This window comes from Sipha flava, unplaced genomic scaffold (assembly GCF_003268045.1).
Source record: "Sipha flava isolate LNK unplaced genomic scaffold, YSA_version1 112_pilon_pilon, whole genome shotgun sequence".
In the NCBI taxonomy this organism is placed as follows: Eukaryota; Metazoa; Arthropoda; class Insecta; order Hemiptera; family Aphididae; genus Sipha; species Sipha flava.
The window spans coordinates 955,003-975,610 of NW_020271731.1; the positions used below are offsets into that span (position 1 = coordinate 955,003).

Here is a 20,608-nt window from a genome sequence, read left to right on the forward strand (position 1 = left end):
TGAATAAATATGTCTTATTTTATTATATTATATTATAATGTGTTTGCAAATAACTCATATTAATTAAAATTATTAAACAAGATAAATACATACATTTCAAGAAAATCACATTTTTGAAATGTTAACTTTATAAAATAATATAATATGTGTATCATTTGTAAAAATTGTATTTATTTTTATTTGATTTAATCTGTCAATTAAAATACGTCAATTTAATGCTAGGCAACAAATTGACCAAGTAAACAAACAATACTGACCGTATTATCAGTATTTAAAACAACAAAATATGCATACGACCAGATTAAGATTATTTTTCCCAATAATATTAGGACTGAATATATCATGTTTTATAAATAGATTCGAATAATATAGATTCTTATAAATATTACATGTTTATACTGATTAAATTGTATTTGATAAAAAATAACAAATCCGGAGTTAAAATATTTATTTTTAGTCCAAGTCATATAGGACTTATTATATGTGTGCACTTAAAAAGCCTATCTTATGCTAAATACACACAATTTTAATTACAAAAAATATGTTTACAGTGATATTTAACTTATAATATTTGATCCAATGGAAAATGTGATCCAGATTTACTTAATGGATTTATAAAACGATTTTGAGAAAAAATGGATTCACAACTTTTGGCCTCTTAGCCATCGATATTATAATCGAAAAAAGGTCAAAAAAATATTAATTAATTATTATGTAATTATTTTTTCAGTAATAATAAAATTAAAATAGATAAATTTACTCTCAAATTTTTTTTTTTTTTTTTTTAAATGAAAGGTTATGAAACCTATGTACTATTGCTATCGAAAAAACGATTCTGAGTGAAAGAGGATGGATATGCGCTGTTTTTTCTACGCTTATAAATTTTATTATAAGTTAGAAACCTATTTAGTAATTATACTTTTGTATATTAATTATAATACTTGATGAATATTCAGTGTCGAAATCCAGTACGCATCCTTTGATTTTCGTTGATTTCTTTCGTTTAACAGGTGTACTAAATTTCATATTTAATGAATTTCCACATTTTGGAGAACTTTTGAAATATGCTTAAATTAGTCAAGTTACACACAAACAACTAACAAGAGAAGTACAACATTTAAAATATAAATAAGGCTTACATATAACTGAATTTCCAGATTTATTCATTGCAAATTTGATTGATGCAGCATTTGGAATTAATTTTCAAAATTTTTGATTTGCATTCATGAACAGTGGTTAAAGTGGGGAAAATGTTGTGGGAGGACTGTATTCATCAAAAATTGAAGAGTGTTTCCCTTCCTAATTTTAAATCTTACCAACCTTTTTTAGGAAACCCATGAGATCTAAGCCTCTTTTTTTACACATATATGTTCATAAAAATTTTATTTTCATAGGGAAAATATTTATTATATTACTGATTATTTCGTTTTCAGTTATAGGACTTACACTATTCGCGATTATAACTTCGTCATTTACATCCTGTTTAAAAATAGTTATCGCGTCGTATGTGATATTTTCGTCATTTATAATTACTAACACGCAGTTGCTACGCGGTGATATAATGATGGATTTAGATTCTACAGGTTCTGGTATTAAAAGCAGTTCTTGGTTCATGTCTAAGATTACCTTGTTTTCTTTAAGGAAGTTGCGACCTATAATACCCGCTCCTGGTATTGGAAATGAGTTTTCTACAAGGTCGATTTTAGTAATAAATTTGGCATTATTAATTTTGATTTTTATAACTACAGTACCCAATGTGCTAACTGGTGTTGAATTAATTCCTTTAATAAAACATTTGTCTTTCCCGTTTACTACGATGTGACCCTATAATGGTGCCACTTTAATAATATTCATTTCCGCTCCGGAATCGATTAGAAGTTTTTGCTTTTGTTGTTTAAAACACGATAAATTTATTACGATATGTTCATCGGTCATGGGAGATATAACGCGTAAATTTTTATATTAACTTATAGTTTTGTTTTCGTCGGTATTTTTTTTATCGTTATCCCGTTTATTTTTATTTTCGTTAACAATTCGCTTGCAACATTCGGAAATGCCGTGATTAGGTCGTTTGCAACATTTGCAAAATTTTACATTATTTCTGACATAGTCGGTTTTTACTTCAGCGCGATTATTTGTTGGATTCCTAATTCCTGAACTTTGAGGTACATTAGTGCGACATTCTCTCTCGTAATGTCCAAAACGATTACATTTATGGCATTTAATATTCGCTTTATTATTTCGATGGTTATAGTAATTATTAGTGCCCTTATTGAAATTATTCGAATTTTTATTTTTCCAATTTTCATTTTTATCACATACTTTTTCTTTCTCTATGGCTATACGTAAAGCTTGGTCATATGACTGAATGTCTCTAGCTTCTAAAATTAGTCGTATTGACGGATTTATCCCCTCCATTAACACACCTAATGCATTGAACTGTACTGTTGAGGCAATGGTAATTGCTTCAGCAGGAGTCTTTCCAACGGATAAGGCAGTGGTTAACTGGTGATAAAATTCTTCAATACGAGTAGAAAAAGAACTCATGCTTAAGTTGGGACGCTGTTTCATATTACTTAATTGATTTTAAAGATAATAAATATAATGTTTGGTTTTATAAAGTGTTCTAAGATGGATTTTAAGTTGTTCCCAAGAATCAAAAGCATGATATTTAATGTGTCTTTAGTGAGTGCCATGTCTAGTCGTAAGTTAATTCGTAAGTTAATTGGATCGTATGCGACAATTTGCCAGTTATGCTGTGGACTATCAGACATGCATGTATATTATAAAAATGTCAACTTACAGAGTACTCATGTTTTCGTCACTGAATGCTCTATTGAATGCTCTGATGGATGCTCTGATGATGGCTCCTGATGAGTGCTCTGATAAATGCTCCGATGGATGCTCCGGTGAAAACTCTGGTTTCAGAAAGTGGTCTTGTTCGTGTATTCTTCGTCAGAAAAAATAGGTCTGAGGTTACTTGTTTGGATTAATTTCGTAAAGAAACGTTGCCAAAACTCTTTTCACCTGGCAGACCTCACACCTGACACCAAATTATGTAGTGGGCCGGCCTGCCAAAGGCGACACAATACACCGTTGACGAATAAATACTTGAACGGTTCACGTCTGTGATGTAGAGTTGTTGGAAGATGTTTAAATGACAAAACACGATGGTTTAAAGTTATAAAGATATGTATAATAATGAATAAAATAAAATATATATAATATGTGGTTAATACAAATAAGATAGTAATTTATAATTGAAAGTCAGTACGTGTGTTACAGCCGACCGATACACACGTGTGTAACCGTCTGTCGCTTATCGTATTTATTAGCTCTCGATAGCAGTAACCAGAACTTCACCACAATTAAAGAGGTATGTTATATAATTACGGCCCCCCTCATCCGAAGTAGGTAATATCATTCTCGTTGGATCGTCGATCATCGCAATGATCGACACTACCGCCAACCCACCCCACTCTACATCCTACACACATCAACCAAATACACATAAAACCTTTGCAGAAACCACGGCAAACACACATTTCCCAAAAAGAGATCAAGCAATAATTTTCAATTCAATTCAAGATGTGCCACAAATCGAATACATTAAAGCATTCAGCCAACTAACCCACCCAAATAATATAAAATTCGCATCACGCATTTCAAACAATAGGTTCTGCATATACTTTGCAAGCAAAAATATAGTTGAACAAATCATTTCAAAACAACCGTAAATCATAATAAACTACACGGAAATATCTTATCGACGTCTCATTAACCCAGCCAAACGCATAATCATATCTAACGTACAACCGGTTATTCCACACGACATAATCGCAAAGGCAATCAACAATCTGTCAATTATAATGGTGTCACCGATTACATTTATGAAGGCCGGATTCTCTAATGACGAGTTCGGTCATATAGGAAGCTTCAGGCGTCAAATGTATATACACCCTGAGCATAGTGACAAAATTCCGGGTTCCATTCTGTTACAATTTGACCAAACAGAATATCGCATATTCCTCTCTGACGATACAGTGACATGTTATTCGTGCAAACAAACAGGCCACACTTCGAACCACTGCAAAAATTTAATGGAAAATAAAGCCGAATCAGTACACCTCAATAACACAAACACCAATCCGGTTAGAAACGACACGGACCATAATGAACAGATAATACAAGATACCGTTGGCGACAGCACTCTCACAGATATAAGCGTCAAAAATAATATCAAGGAAACAAATACCATCACCCACACCACACAAAAAACTACCACTCAAGAAAAAAGGCCTGCACCATTAACCTCGAATAGTAGCTGTCATGAGAACATCCATATCCCAATACCAAATAACCCCACATCACCACCAACAGAAACTACAAATATATGGAAAAACACCGGTTCACTCGCAATCAAATTAAAAGAATCTGTCAAAAACCCTCAACCTCAGCATAAAACCCAAGGCGCTCAAATTCAATTGAACAAATAATAATCAAACTGGATGAAGCATTATTACCAGCAAAAACTGCTTTTGAGAATATACCAAACATAAAAATTGACTTTAACCAACTGAAACATATTATTGAAAACACACTCACTGGACAAGATCCCTCCAGTGTTTTAACACCATTCAATATATCATCCATGGAAATGATCGAGATCTTGGAGACAGTCCGTCCCAAAATCAAAAGCATCTGCATCAAGAACAGACTCTCGAGTCTAGCCAATTTACTGCTCGAATTGACCCCCCTTTCCGACGTCAACTAACACTTAACAACAAAAATAATAATTCTCATATATTGTATATATTGCATTTTAAATAAAGTATTCTACTATGAAGAACCTGAATATAATACAATGGAACATAAATAGCCTCATTAAAAAACGGCCGGATATACAATTAATAATAAAAAAATATTCACCTATGTGCATTAGCCTTCAAGAAACAAATCTTAAAAACTATCTCATACCCAATATCAAAAACTACAATATATTCTAACCAACCGACAAAACTGTATTCGGGCTAGCGGCGGCGTCGCTTCTCTAATACACATTGACTACCCCTGTGAACAGATTCATATCTATTCCAATCTAGAAGTCATCGCAGTTAAGATAACACTAGAATCAAAAATTTCAATATGTAACATATACGTCCCAAACCAAACATCTTTTAACACATCTGATATAGACAACATCATCAAGCAACTACCCAAACCATTTATTTTACTAGGCGACTTCAATAGCTATAGCGAATATTGGGGATCAGACAGAACAGACGCTCGAGGCAAATCAATTGAAAAAATCCTAGATGACGACTCGATTACACTACTCAAAAATGGCGAACCTACCAGACTTAATCCGTCAAACGGCCATTTTTCCAATATTGACCTATCTTTCTCAAGTGTATCGCTAGCTCAAAGAATATCTTGGTCAATTCTACACGAAATATATGACAGTGACCCCTTATCTATTCTAATGACACTCCTATCCACAAAAACACTACCACCCCCCCCTCCCATACAGATGGAAGTTAAAAAACCCGGACTGGGTCTTTTTTAATACCCTAGTTGACTCCTTTATGCATGTAAATCCCCAATCTGAAACCAGCACAATAGAGGACGATACCACCTTCATCTCAAAGTCCATTATCAAAGCTGCAGAAGTTGCCATAGGAAAAACAACTAACTATTTAAAAAGAAATCTAGTCCCTTGGTGGAATGACCAAATAAAAGAGTCAATCAAACAAAAAAACAAAGCACTAAAAATCTTCCAAAGTTCAAAAAACATATCTAAACTCATAAAACTTAAACAACTGAGAGCGAAAACGCGATATCTAGTCAAAAAAAAGTAAGACTGACTCTTGGAAAACCTTCACATCCTGTTTGGGACCCAAAGCTGACTCAGCTCTGATATGGCGCAGGGTTGGGTCACTTCGAGGCTTCTCCAAGAACCACAACATTCACATCATGAAAGACACAAAATTATTCAAAATATCCAATCTCTTAGGAGATTTTTTTTACCATAACAGTTCGGATGAAAACTACAATACGACTTTCCTTGATAAAATCGTACACATGAGGAACCAGAATTTTTTTTCTAACATCAACCCACACCTTGATGAACAGACAAAACTCAACACCCCAATTCAGCTAACTGAAATGTTCAGAGTTTTATCAAAATGTAATAGTCTTGCCCCAGGACCAGACGGGATACCTTATAAATTTATCCACAACCTTCCCATGACCGCCTTAAATTCAATTATTCAAGTATACAACAAAATATGGTCATCTGGACATATACCTCGAAATTGGAAGCACTCCATAATTATTCCAATTCTTAAACCAAAAAAAAAAACAAATTTGATATTAAATCATACAGACCAATATCCCTCTTGAATACCTTGGCAAAGATATTGGAAAAAATAATAGATTATAGATTTAGATGGTTTCTTGAAAAAAACAATTTCTTGGATCCTCGCCAGAACGGTTTCCGAAAACATAGAAGTACCACTAACTCACTACATGACATCCAAGAGGAAATACATACTTCATAGCTCTCGACATATCAAAAGCGTACCACCTGGCGCCCCCGTATTGTAAAAAAATTGTCAAACATTATCTGTAAAGGTAATTTATCCAATTTTATACAGAACTTCTTTACAGACAGAACCTTCCAGGTGAAGTGCAACGAAAAACTGTCGAAAATATACTCTCAAAAAAAACGGCGTACCACAAGGATCCACACTATCGGTATCGCTATTCCTATTAGCGATTAACGATATACCACTAGTCATACAACCTCCGGTTATGTGCACACTATTTGCCGACGACTTCAATATACTCTGCAGAGGCATCAATACAAATAGAACTATAAATTACCTACAGAATGCAATAACTGCATTACAAGACTGGTCTCTTGTCTCGGGTTTCTCTTTTTCAGTCGAAAAATCACAATGTACTTTCTTCACTAATAAAAGAAATATTGTTAACACCACCATATATATGAACAATATTCCCCTACCAATAAAAAACTCCATCAAAATATTAGGCATACTCTTCGATTCAAGAAACACGTGGATACCACATCTCAAGACCATTCGAAAGGACTCTCTTCTAAAAATGAATACGCTAAAATGCCTCGCCCATAGGTCATGGGGAAGTCACTCCTCTAGTCTATTACAAATTTATAAAGCACTCATCCTATCCAAACTCGAATATAACTCATTCCTGTTCATAAAAGCTAAGGCAACAGAACTCAATATGATTGATACCATACACAACACAGGGTTAAGACTCGTTACCGGAGCCTTCCGATCCAGCCCGATTCCCAGTGTGCTCAATACAGCTGGAGTAGCCCCACTCGACATCAGGAGAGTCCATAGCCCCATATTACTAGCAACCAGACGCACTCAAAATAATCTCAAGGTAATGAATCAAATCATTGACACCCTTAAAGACATACCATTCTCCCACCTGGACGTTATCAAGAATGAAAACATACAGACGCCCCCTTGGCTATTAAATATCCCAATCAACAGAGAACTAAGTAAATATTCGAAGAACGACACCACCCCCATAATTTACAAACAACATCTACATTCAATCATCTCCGGGTTTCATGATTTTACTGAAATTTACACGGATGGTTCCAAAATGAAAAACGGTGTTGGAGCAGCTGTAGTAGTCTAGGACCAAGTATCCATGCTGAGATTCCCCAGCTTTTGCTCAATATACACTGCCGAAGCAATTGCAATTTCATTTGCCTTAGACCTCATTAAAACTAATCACATACACAAAGCAGTAATCCTCAGTGACTCACTCAGTACCTTGAGGTGTATTGAAAATATCTACAATCCAAATGAGATCTCCAGGAAAATCCAGAACCAGATCTATAACCTTACACACACCGGCTACTCAATTACCTTATTATGGATATCCAGTCACAATCAAATTCAGGGAAATGAAAGAGCTGACCAAAAAGCACGCCAAGCAATTACATCAACGGATGCCATTAGACTTAATAATTTCACCCTACACGACGCCAAACTCATAACTAGTACAATAACCAACAACATATAGCTACGTGCATGGAAACAAGGTACATCCAAATTAAATGAAATTAAAAATACCATCCACACATGGCCTTCTCCACCAGACTTTACAAGGAAAATGGAAACCTCAGTTAACAGAATCCGTATAGGACATACATCACTAACACACCAGTACCTGATGAAGAAAGAAGACCCACCATTATGTGCCAGTTGCTGTACCCTTCTCTCAATCAAACACATCATAACTGAATGCCTTTTATACGAAACGGATAGACGGGAAGCAGGTATCTTAAACATTCTGTCAGAAGCCCTCCACCCAGACAACATAAGACTCATAATAACCTTTATTACTAAGTCCAACCTTATCAATAGTATTTAATATGTAAATTATATAACATGTAAATAATTTAGAGTTAAACTCATTGTTGCCAATGGCCATTGTTGCCGAGGCTTAATTTAAATAAAATAAAAAAAATAATTGAAAGTATGAGGACAGAGTATTTAAGCTCTGCCCGAGAATAATAATGATTGACTCTCAGAGCTGGTGGCGATGTGAGGCGCACGGGCTTCATGACCAGATGAGCGTCGGTGCAGTAAGCGGAGTAATTAGTTAACACTAGTTTAAATCATTCTACTATTCTAAATATACTAAATATATGGGTAAATGGATACCGTATTTATAGGCAGCCATTTTGGATAAGAGTAAGGTGGATGGGGATTTTGACGGATGTGAACTAGGAAGCTTGTTTCTGTAATATTGAAAATAGGCTCTATTCCGTGGGAACTGCGTATCAATACGAATAAGTATTGATATTGGTTTACGTTTCGGTTTTGCCACATTAGTATCAATACATGATATAATGTTTGTTACCCGATGGTTTACTACATAACTTACGAGAATGAATTATCCAAGTTTTCATTATGTGTTCATTGTTCGGAAACGTACGAAAACTTAAACGAGGGTTATTTCGTTTTGATTTTCCACAGTCATAATAGTTACACTTTTGGCCAGACATAATAAATCAACCATAAAAATATGAAATAAAAATGTAACAAGAATACCTAAAACGACAAATACGACGATTAACGATCACGATAAAAATTCATTGACAACTTTAACTTTGTGTAGAATCAGACTAGTGTTTTATCGGCGACCAATTGATAACCGATTGATAATTATACTGTAACACCAAAAATAAAACATTTTCAATTGGCACCTAATTATAGCGGTTAGACGTTATAGCGTCTATACTAACTTATGACTGTAGAATTAAATTTCTTAAAATATTATTTTTGTTCATTCACACTATGGCTACGAATTCTACAATACTATATCATTGTTGTACATGATGTATAAGATAATAATTAGGGCTAGAGATGTCATAGGTCTGAGATATTAGTTTGACGATTTTATTTATAGAAATAAATATATAAAATTAATGATTATATTCATAGGCGGACCCAGAGTCTTACATTTGAGTGTGCTCTGTCATTTTTTGAAGTTATTTTATTTAAATATAAAGGGGAGGTTATAAACAAGTTCAAATTATTATTGACTTATATAATTATATAATTATAGGAAGACTTCAAATGCATAATAAACCCACTTATCTCTCTCCTCACAGCAGTCATGACCAATCTTTTAAATGTCAAATACAACATATAACTCATTTACCAACAACTCTCTTACGATCCTCTCATGGAACGCAAATGGCCTAAAAAATCACAAAGACGAATTCTTAATCACTCTACAAGAAAAAAGAATTGACGTTGCATTAATATCTGAAACGCACTTTACAAACAACTACTCACTCAACTTACCAGGTTTGCGCTCATATCAAACTAACCATCCAGATGGAACTGCACATGCTGGTGCTGCTATTTATATTAGATCATCACTTGCATCGCACCAACTTTCTAATTTTCAAACAGACTACATCCAATCTTGCGCGGTATCCATATCAATTAATAGTATTCCCATTTCAATAGCAGCTATATACTGTCCTCCCAAACACGCCATACATTCAAATCAATTCGATCTTTATTTTCATACACTTGGTCATAACTTCATAGTTGGTGGCGATATAAATGCCAAACATATTCAATGGGGATGCCGCAACACAAATCCGAGAGGAAACTCACTCTTACAAAGTATCACTCACAATACCCTACGAGTCATCTCACCTCCCAACCCCACATATTGGCCAACGTCTCCTAGAAAGAGACCGGATATTTTAGATATATTTATAACAAAAATCCCTAGCACGCTCCACTCCTCGATTATAGATCTCCACGCTCCATGCTCAGATCATTTCCCCATTCTACTCACAATAGACTGCCAGCCTTTGTCCAACCAATACAATGCACTACCGTTACATTCTTAAATAAATTGGGAAAATTTTCAAAAATCAATCCAACAAAAAACTAGTCTAAAAGTCCGGCTGAAAACCACAGCTGACATTGATCACGCGGTGAATCTCTTAACATCCAATATACAAACCTCAGCATGGGAATCAGGATGGTAGAGCCATCGAAACCACACACACCCACCGCAATTCTTCCTTTATATATACGTACCCTTATAGTACAAAACGTCGCGCTCGCTGTTTATGGCAAAGAACTAAATACCCGGCTGATAAATGCCACTATAATGCACTCGCGCAAAATCTCAAACACATCCTAGCAAATTATCGAAATGAATCTTATACTAAACACTTAAAATCACTTACGACAAAAGACGGTTCTCTCTGGAAGGCAACGAAAAAACTTCTTCGCGTGCATAACCTTCCAGCTATCCTACGCGACGCCAGTGGCAATTTGGTACATTCTGACATGGACAAAGCTAATGTATTCGCAAACCACCTCGCTGACACATTCCAACCACACAATACCATCCTTCTACCGGAAAAAATCAATGAAGTTGAGTGATTTCTTGACATACCGTTACAAATGTTCCTTCCTCCTAAACACTTCTCTCCAGCTGAGGTAAAATATACAATTTCGAAATTTCCCCGAAAAAAGTCTCCCGGATACGACCTAATAAGAGCAGAAGTACTTAATCAGCTTCCCAAAAAAGTTATCATACTTTTGACCTACATATATAATTCGATGCTCAGATTATCCTACTTTCCATTGCTATGGAAGTATTCCTCTGTTATACTTATCCTGAAACCAAAAAAACCTCCAGACTGTCCATCATCCTACAGACCAATAAGTTTGCTACCAATACTATCAAAAGTTTTTGAAAAAATGCTTCAAAAAAGACTTATTAAAATCGTTGAAGAAAAAAAAGCTTTACCCGACTCACAATTTGGTTTTCGTAGCAAACATTCTACCATCCATCAAATTCATAGAATAGTAGACAAGATATCTTTCTCCTTAGAGGAAAAACAATACTGTACAGGTGCTTTTCTTGACGTTTCCCAAGCGTTTGACCGCGTCTGGCACGCAGGTCTACTGTTCAAATTGAAGCTCATTCTACCAGCTAGCTACTACCTGATTCTGAAATCCTACCTAGAAGATCGCTTCTTCTCGGTACGTTACGGATCATCCACCTCCCCACCGAAACCAATCAACGCAGGAATCCCTCAAGGTGCAGTCACTGCTCCTCTTTTATTCAACATTTTCATATACGACCAACCAACAATACCCACTTCCCTTGTTGGTGATTTTGCCGACGATAAGGCAATATTAACCAACATCTCTCCCTCCTCGAACAATGGTATAAGGAATGGGGAGTAAAAATTAATGAATCTAAATCCATACATTGCACCTTCACTCTTAGGAAGAAAAAATGTCCACCTATCATCCTTAATGAACAAATTCTATCTGTCGCACCATGCATTCGCTACCTAGGCATCACCATCGATCAACGTCTCACCTGGGCTCCACATATACGTAATAAGCTCTTAACCTTAAACGATTGTTTTCGTTTTCTCCGTTCTCTTCTTACTTATCATCATATAAAATTATCCACTAAATTATTAATATATAAACTCTACTTAAAACTAATTTGGACGTACGGAATCCAATTATGGGGCTCCGCAAAACCTACAAATGTCAACCGTATCCAGCGTTTCCAGTCTAAAGTCCTCCGCGCTATAACCAAAGCACCCTTCTACGTATCAAATCATACATTACATAACGACCTAACCATCTTTCCTGTCAACGATGTAGCTAAGACCTTCTACGACGTTTTAATTTCAACTACAAAACCACAAAAATCCTCTAATCGAAGAACTTGCGTCTATAAATATACCCGGCAACCCACAAAAAAGGTTGAAAAGGCGGTGGTGTAGGGACCTAATAATTTAATATTATAAATTAATATTATAATTAATATTTAACACATAATTTTACAGTAGAATATTAAACAATGCACTGTAGAAATAAGTAGTTTGAAATTTGATTTATATTTATTAAAAAAAAATTTATTATTTATTTAAGATCAAGTATGTACTATATTGAATGCTTTTGAATAATTTTTACATGTTTATAATGTTGTTATTTTATGGAGAGTACTTAAAATCTAAAGTTCAAGTCTTCTTTTTATCGGCACACATGCTTTGAATTCATCTATTACATCTTCAATATTGATTTCTGATGCCATCTTTTGCTCGATAAATATTAACATCAGTGAATCAAGACGTTCTTGTAACATAGTGTTTTTAAGTTAAGACTTTACAATAGATAATTTAGAAAAATCCCTCTCACACGAGCAGCTTGTCATAGGTATTGTTACAAATTGTGTTAAAGCTTTATTGAAGTTTGAAAATATTGTTTTCCGGTCGTTTTCTGATCACCAATTCAGCCATACTACAATTGTTTTAGTTGATAACCCTCTTATAGAAGTTCTATCAGACATATTTGTAATGAGCTTAATTTCAGACTCAAATGTATTATTCAAATTAAATTTTTCCTTCAACATTGAAATATCATTACTATCAAGCTTTAATTGATTTAAATTTCCTGTGGCGGTAATTAAATTTAAAGTTTCTTAACTTAATAATAAATATGGGCCCCTCACATGAAGCCGCAGACTATGCAGTGGCATACCCTGCATACCCCGTGCGCACGCCTATGATTCACATTAGGGTGTGCCAAGGAACACCCGGCACACCCGTAGATCCGCCTATGATTGTATTTACCTCGCCTATCAATCGCAATGTTACGTATCGGCACCCATATGTTGATTGTAAAATAATTATAAAGAATAGAAAAGAAGTCTATTAGAGATTTTAAGTTCGTGAATGAATAGTTCATTTGAACTATTCACTTTGATGAACTATTTTGAACTGTTTCAGTACCTGTAGCTTAACAGTTCATAATTCAAAAAAAATTGATAGCATTGTAGAAATTAAATAGTTCGCAAACTTCTTTAAAAATTCTTTGTGGTTCGAAATCCGGTAAATTTAAACAGTTGTTTACAATTAGATAACAAATATTTAATTTCCCATAAGTAGTGTCAACTACTATTGAACTGTGTACTGCTGTACTAATAGTGATAAAACGAATAGTTCATTGCCAAACAATATCAGTATGATCAGTAAAATTAGTGAACTACGTGAACTTAAGAATAGTTTATTTGAACTATTCACAGAAATTAACTAAACTTTCCATCTCTAAAGTCTATTATAGAATTTTATGCCTTTCCTAAAATCGCTGCAACAGACCCACCACTGCGTTGGTCAGATGTGGCCACTAGCGATTACAACGTCATTATCAAACAACTTAGCATCAACGAGAACGCTGCATAACGGCAATATATATTTTACGCGCAACGTGTTTACTCGCCAAGTGAGCAATCTATAGTATTTATAATCAATGTTTATACGTATGTTCTAAAATGGTTCTACCATATTTCTTTTATATACTTTGTTATTGTGCGTTAAAATTTTGTTTAATTTATTAATGATATCTAATAAAATTATTATTATTATTTATATATATGTATAATCATCCCATAAATCCAAGCTTTTCCAATCATTAAAAATATTGTGGTTTAAATATATATATATGTAGATATCAACCCACCCTTACATGGGCCATTAAACTAAGAGAATAAAAGGAATATTTAAGTGTATGTAATCAAATTCAAGTATAAATTGTCATACAGAAAATATCCCGAAAGTTTTTATTAATCACAAAACAATTTTATTGTTTAAAAGTAAATAATTAAAATGTACTCTATGAATAGTTGATAGAAATATTTAAATAAAAACAATGGCGTACCAAATATTGTTCAAAACAATGCTTAGACAATACGTCTAATTATTAGATTAAAATCGTTTTAGATCTGTTTAGATTCTAAAATATAATCAGATCAGTTCGTTTCGAACCGGTCAATTATTTTTAGGTGATTACGGTTCATTAAAAATCCATTGAACAACGATTTTAAATTTTAAAGACATTATTTATAAAATTAATAACACGTAAATTATTATATAAATCAATATTTTACCCCTGTGCCATTGTTCATGTATTTTTCAGGTATATCTCAGAACTATTCATAGTACAAGAACCTATTAATAATTATAATCAAAAATATTTTCAGGAAAAACTGTCGCAATTTTTCTCGTTAAGGTACGGGTGACATGGAAGGGCTTGCATTTAGTGTTGCGTCACACTATCGCGGTTGCACCACGCGGTAGCTAACCACTGTGCGGTAAATTCGTGTCACACTAAAAGCGGCAACGCGGTTTAACTTTCTCAGTTGTACAATTTTCATTGTCCATGTGGGTTGTGCATAGTGATTATAATATATTATAATATCACAAGTAAGTTCGATTTTTATTAATGTTCATTCTTCATCAGAAGTAAGAAGATCAAAAGTAAGTTCGATTCCCATTATAATTAATACATAGTTGAAGCAATTTCGGCCCAGGCTTTTGCTTTAACATAGCAGTCCACTATATACTCTTTGGAATTCATTTTCCAAAAGCATTCTTCTTTTTCGACTTCCATAATAAAAAGTTCAGTGTTGAAAATACTCATTTTGGATAAATTGTTAATATTTATTTTATACTGAAAACGCGCATTGCTACCTCTGTAGTGTGGTGCATTTGATCGAAAACCATGGATTTTTATTTTGAGCAGTCAAAAATAGTTCTTGCGGCGTTGCCGTCAAATCGCGACACGCAACGACGTTTTGCCGTGGCTAGTGGTAGAAAGAGGTGGAAACGCCCAACTCTGTGTCACGTTCCATATATACACATGAGATGATATTTACGAAAGAAACCACGTGGTGCAACCGCGATAGTGTGACGCGACACTTAGTGCCGTCCGATAGAATTTGTATTTATATACTACGTAGTATGTACTTCTCTGTACTACATATTTTCAGTTTTGTACAATTAAAATCTATACTAATTACCAATTATGTGGTATAATCCAAAACTTACACAATTCGAATTTATTTTAGTCCGAACTGTTTGTTTGTTCTATCAAATTATATTATATTTTCTGTACGATTCGGTAGAAAAAAAAATTGAACAATCGGTTCGGTCTGACTTCTCAGTCCTTTGTTAACATTTTCAGTTCAGTCCTGTCCCTACAATTACGGACCGTTCAGAGTAAATGATGGGAAATTGGCAAATTTTGGATAAAAAATAAGGCAGATTATAATTATTTTAATCTGACATAGTTCTTTTATCTGTGCAAATAATTTTATTTGTATTTACGACGTAATACTGTCGTGGTCCGAAATAGCTATTAGTACAGTTTTTAGTGTGAAAATCGTGTTATAGGTGTCACATTTTTCGTTAATGTTTTGGTCGTCGTCTCTTTCATCCTTCCCGTTGCACCATGAATCCCGTTGAGCAGCTCTAGCGAACAACGTTTAGGCTGCGTGAGAGCAAGATAGTGCATAGGTACCTTCAAGTGTTTGTGTAACCTACACGGGAGAAAGGTTGATAAAGAGAAACAGAGAGAGAGAGAGAGAGAGAGAGAGAGAATTTACATGAGAGGGATTACTGCGGTGATGGTAATCATTAATTTTGCACATCGACGTTTCGCAGGTCATTTGGTCGCTATTAAGATGAGGTGAAGTGAAGGTAATGGCGAACGGGTGAATACAGGGGGGGAGTGTGTAATAAACCGACGATGGTGAGTGTGGCGGCATCTGGTGTGCGTGTGTGCGTGTGCGTGAGCCTGCACCGGTCCGATAAAACGCATTGACATCGACACAGAACTTAACAAGCTTTTAAACGATACCGAACACTCGTTTATCTTCTACCGCGTCACCGTGGAGAAGCTAATATATATACATATATATATATATATATATATATATATATATATATATATTATGTATCCATATATACACGTATATACGTATCCAAGGGACACAGCCCTAATTTTTTTTTTCTCGTCACGATCTTCACTCTTCGCGAATCGCTCGTCCCGTCAGTGGTTTGCTCGTCCCGTCAGCGGATTGCTTATCCCTCTCACAAGTCTCTCTTCCGTCAACGACCACCCGCTTTCCCTTATCTCCCTGGACGACGACCGATACTCCCGCCGCTCCAAATTATCACCGTCCCCGCGGTCTCCGCGCAACAACGTATATATATATATATATATCTTTCTCTTCCGAGGACGTCCGTCGACGACGCGCGCATTTGATGATACGCTGCGATCGTGTCTCAGATTTCGCACGGTCGGCCGACCGTAAAATGCGAGACACGCACCCACCGCACTGAGACAGGGTCCTTCAACTTAACTCAACCGGTGCGGGGTGCACGCATATAATCTGTGGTCCACACGAGCGCCGACATATATGCAAAAGTTTTATAAAAAAATAAATATATTAAAGCAATATTATAAATACAATTTATAATTTAAGTGATGGAATTCGAAAGGGAACGGTAATAAAAACATCTTTATAGAACCAAAATGAACTTTAAATATAACTAAACATAGGTTATTTCAATTGAAAATACGGTTTTTTGATAATTGTAAATTTCAAAAGTTCATATAACTTTACCAGGGTTTTCCTTAAGAAAAACTTTTGTATTTACAAAAATTCAAAAGCACAAAATTTGAGACTTTCAGCACAAATGATGCACAAAAAAAGACTCTTGGTTTCATTTCAAAATTCAATAGTGGAGGTGCCAGGGAAATGGAGCTGAATACAACTGTGTATAATTTTTACGAGATGAAGTGAAATGAGCATAGGATGGATCTGCAGAGGTGGAATTAAAAGTAGGTTTAGAAGAATTATGTTTCGATTAAAGAAGTAGGTATGAAAAAATATCAACTAATTGAACGGATAAAACTTTAAGTTTTTTATACTCTTGACTACTTTTAAAATTGGCAGGGTGGCTGCCAAGGAATGCAGAAATTTTAGCTGTGGTCGACCCAACATCTAATTTAACATGAATCGTGGTAGTAGTATTTTGGGTATGGCCGTAAGACTGACATATGTAGCATTGTGGTGGACCTTTTGGTTTTTATGGTTTTTCAACTATTATTTTTGTGTTCAAAATAAATTCAATCTTGTATATGTCCAAGTTGTTAGTAGCTTTTTTAATATTGACTTAAAAAGGGGCAAATGTGATTTGTCCGAAAATCGTTTAATATTGTATAGGTATTTCTGTGACATAATCCCAGTAGCTGATAATGATGAGACGTAGTTGGGTGGAGATTTCGAGTATCAAATCGTAACAGGAGAATAACATTTGACTGATTATTATGAAAACTGACATAAATTTTCATTAATAAAAGTATTTTAAAAGGCATTGATAAAAGTAAACTGTAATGCTCACAGAAATACATGGGAATGATAATATATGAGGGTGTTGATTCTGTAAAAAAAATCTATAGTGTTTAGTATGGACATTATATTATAGAAAAAAATGGATATTACTCACATTTCTTTCGTAAAATGGTTATAGTTTTGGTATAGCGTCGTTACTATAGTTTAAAAATTCGTAAGGATGTGTATTCTTGTCAGTTTTATCATGCTTAGCTTGAACCGAAAACTGATTTGGACTTATGAATAGTTTGGTTTTTTTATCCTCTACCTTTGGTGAAAAGATGTAGAGATTTATCTTGTTTAATCTTGATTTTTCGTTTGTAAGTGAGTTTACTTCAGTGCCTTTACTTATGGTAAAATGTTCATTTTGTTGAGATGACAAAATTACGTAAGTAATATGAAATACAGACAATGTTGTAAAAGTAAACTGTAATTACAAGATAAGATATTATTATAGATAATTCGTAAATAAGAGAATAATAAGGATACTGCTATCGAAATTAAGTTGACGACTATCGAAACTAAAATGAGAATACTACTTATAAATTGAAATATTATAAATTCGATATTCTTCTGCCATACACATAATATATTATGTTATATAATTTGAAATAACAACCAATACACTGAATATATCAATATTAAAAAGAAATTAAAAAGTGAACGTGAATAATTTGACATTTGATAAATTTTACTATAACGTAGAAAATCTAAATTAATTAAATTAAATCGAACTGTACTTTGTTTTTAGGTGTTATCGTTTTTGGGTCAGACCAAGAAGTCGTTAGTTTAATGAAAGCAGTAAGACGAAATAATGCGACAGGAAATTTTTCATGGATTGGTTCGGATGGATGGAGTGCAAGAGATATGGTATCAGATACAAATGAAGCTGAAGTCGAAGGATGCTTATCCGTCCAGCCTCAAGCTAATCCTGTGATTGGGTTCGAAGAATATTTCTTAGAACTTAATGTTGAAAACAATAAAAGAAATCCTTGGTTTACGGGTAAGTAATGAAATGGACTTATCATATTCACAATATTTGATTTATTATCATTAAATTATTAATTTATTATAGTTGTTCAATTTGTTCGTATAATCAAAACGATACATCCATGTATTTTTTATTTTTTTTTCTACGACCCTGTTATACGTGACCATTGCCGAATTGCTCCGGAGCCGCGGTGGATTTTCCAATACATGTGTCCTATGTGCAGAACCGATTATGTTTTTTAATTATAATAATATCGACTGTATCACGTGCCGTTGTTTCGTCTTTACATTTGACGCGTTTTCCTACCGCCAAATTGTTCGCAGTTCGCTCGTTTGGCAAACGTTGTTGGTTGCCCGCCAATCGTCGCACATGGTTCGGCTACGCCAGTGATTCTCAACATTTTTCATGCTGCCATCCCTTTTAGAAGCATAATACTTTTTAACGCCTCTTAGAAAAAAAAAACAAAAAATATATGTTTGAAAAGCGCATGGGTAGTTTAAAATGAAATAGAAAATAGGAATATACAGTTGAAATTTTTTAAGCAACAGATATATAATGAGAATTAATAATAAATTATAATGATCAGTGGCATAGTTATATTTGGTGCTTTAGGACCAAATTTTTGGTTTATTTTGGGTTCAGTGAAAACTAGTTAAATCTAAAATTCTACTGAAAAAATAATAAGGCCCTGATACTTTGAAAAATATATATATATTAAGAATATAATAATGATGATAAGTCAGAAAATAATTACATATAATTAAACACATGTCAACCTAGCTGATAGGTACATAAATACATTATTAATTTTCGTATATTTTCTAGACCAATATATAAAACTATATTGTTTGAAAACAATAACAGATAAGTTATGGCACGAAGTTCAGCATACTCCAGTTTTTATTTTTCTTAATTTTTAAGTTATAATGTAAAAATAATATATGTTACGCTCATTACCATCCTTACTTAACCTGCTGAAATAATGTTGTTTTTCAGACATTGAGACGAGAACGTTTAAACGAATATCAATATATCTATATGGTACAATATGGTAACTGCTGTGTATTTTAATATATTAATTATTCTATATTATTTTGATTTTTCAGTCTTGTATTATAATTAAAAAAATAACTTCTATTTACTTTTTATCTTTTATTCATTCCATTCACTCAGAAGGTTTTATGTACCTACTGAAATAACTAATTATCAAATAATAATATCTCATATGGTAAACATATGCACGCATATACCATATATAAATATTTATACCATCCCTTGTACATTTTGCTATACTTAATATTTTAATCGAGCTTTTTTCTATTTTGTCAAGATTTTGTATAAAATGTTATTGAACCAAAAGCACTCTTCGGATTTGGTTACTCTTAATGGGAACGTAGGAAATAGGGGGGGGGGGAGGAAATAATCACGTACGCGGCACATGTCGGCGGGTGTTCAAACCTAAGGGAAATCGTCGAGTTCGCGAACGCGACAATGGCTCGTTTGCAACACGACATGTACAATAGAAGAAACGAAATGGGCCGCCACTGTACACAGACCACAATATATTTTGTCGTTATTCGAATAAGATAGCAGATAGGCATATTCCAAGATATACCACAGTTACACACACAGCGAAGTGGTGCTATAAATAATCGTCCGCAATGGCAGTTTCCAGTCGTTTCGTTAGATTACGAACGTTTATATCCGTCAATATTACACTCTCGAGAGTAACCAGCAAAAAATATAAAACGGGACAAAAAAGGGGTGTGCATCGGGGTTGCAAATTTCGTACGCACGCACGAAAAAAAA

General features: G+C 34.2%; 1 protein-coding gene across 1 annotated transcript in view; it reads left to right on the forward strand.

Moving 5' to 3' along the window:
* LOC112689538 (metabotropic glutamate receptor 2) overlaps positions 1 to 20,608 on the forward strand; it is a 310,121-nt gene that overhangs the window by 178,829 nt on the left and 110,684 nt on the right. The window contains exon 5 of the mRNA XM_025563298.1: positions 18,560 to 18,811. Within this exon, the coding sequence (XP_025419083.1) occupies positions 18,560 to 18,811 (252 nt within the window). The remainder of the gene's footprint in view (positions 1 to 18,559; positions 18,812 to 20,608) is intronic.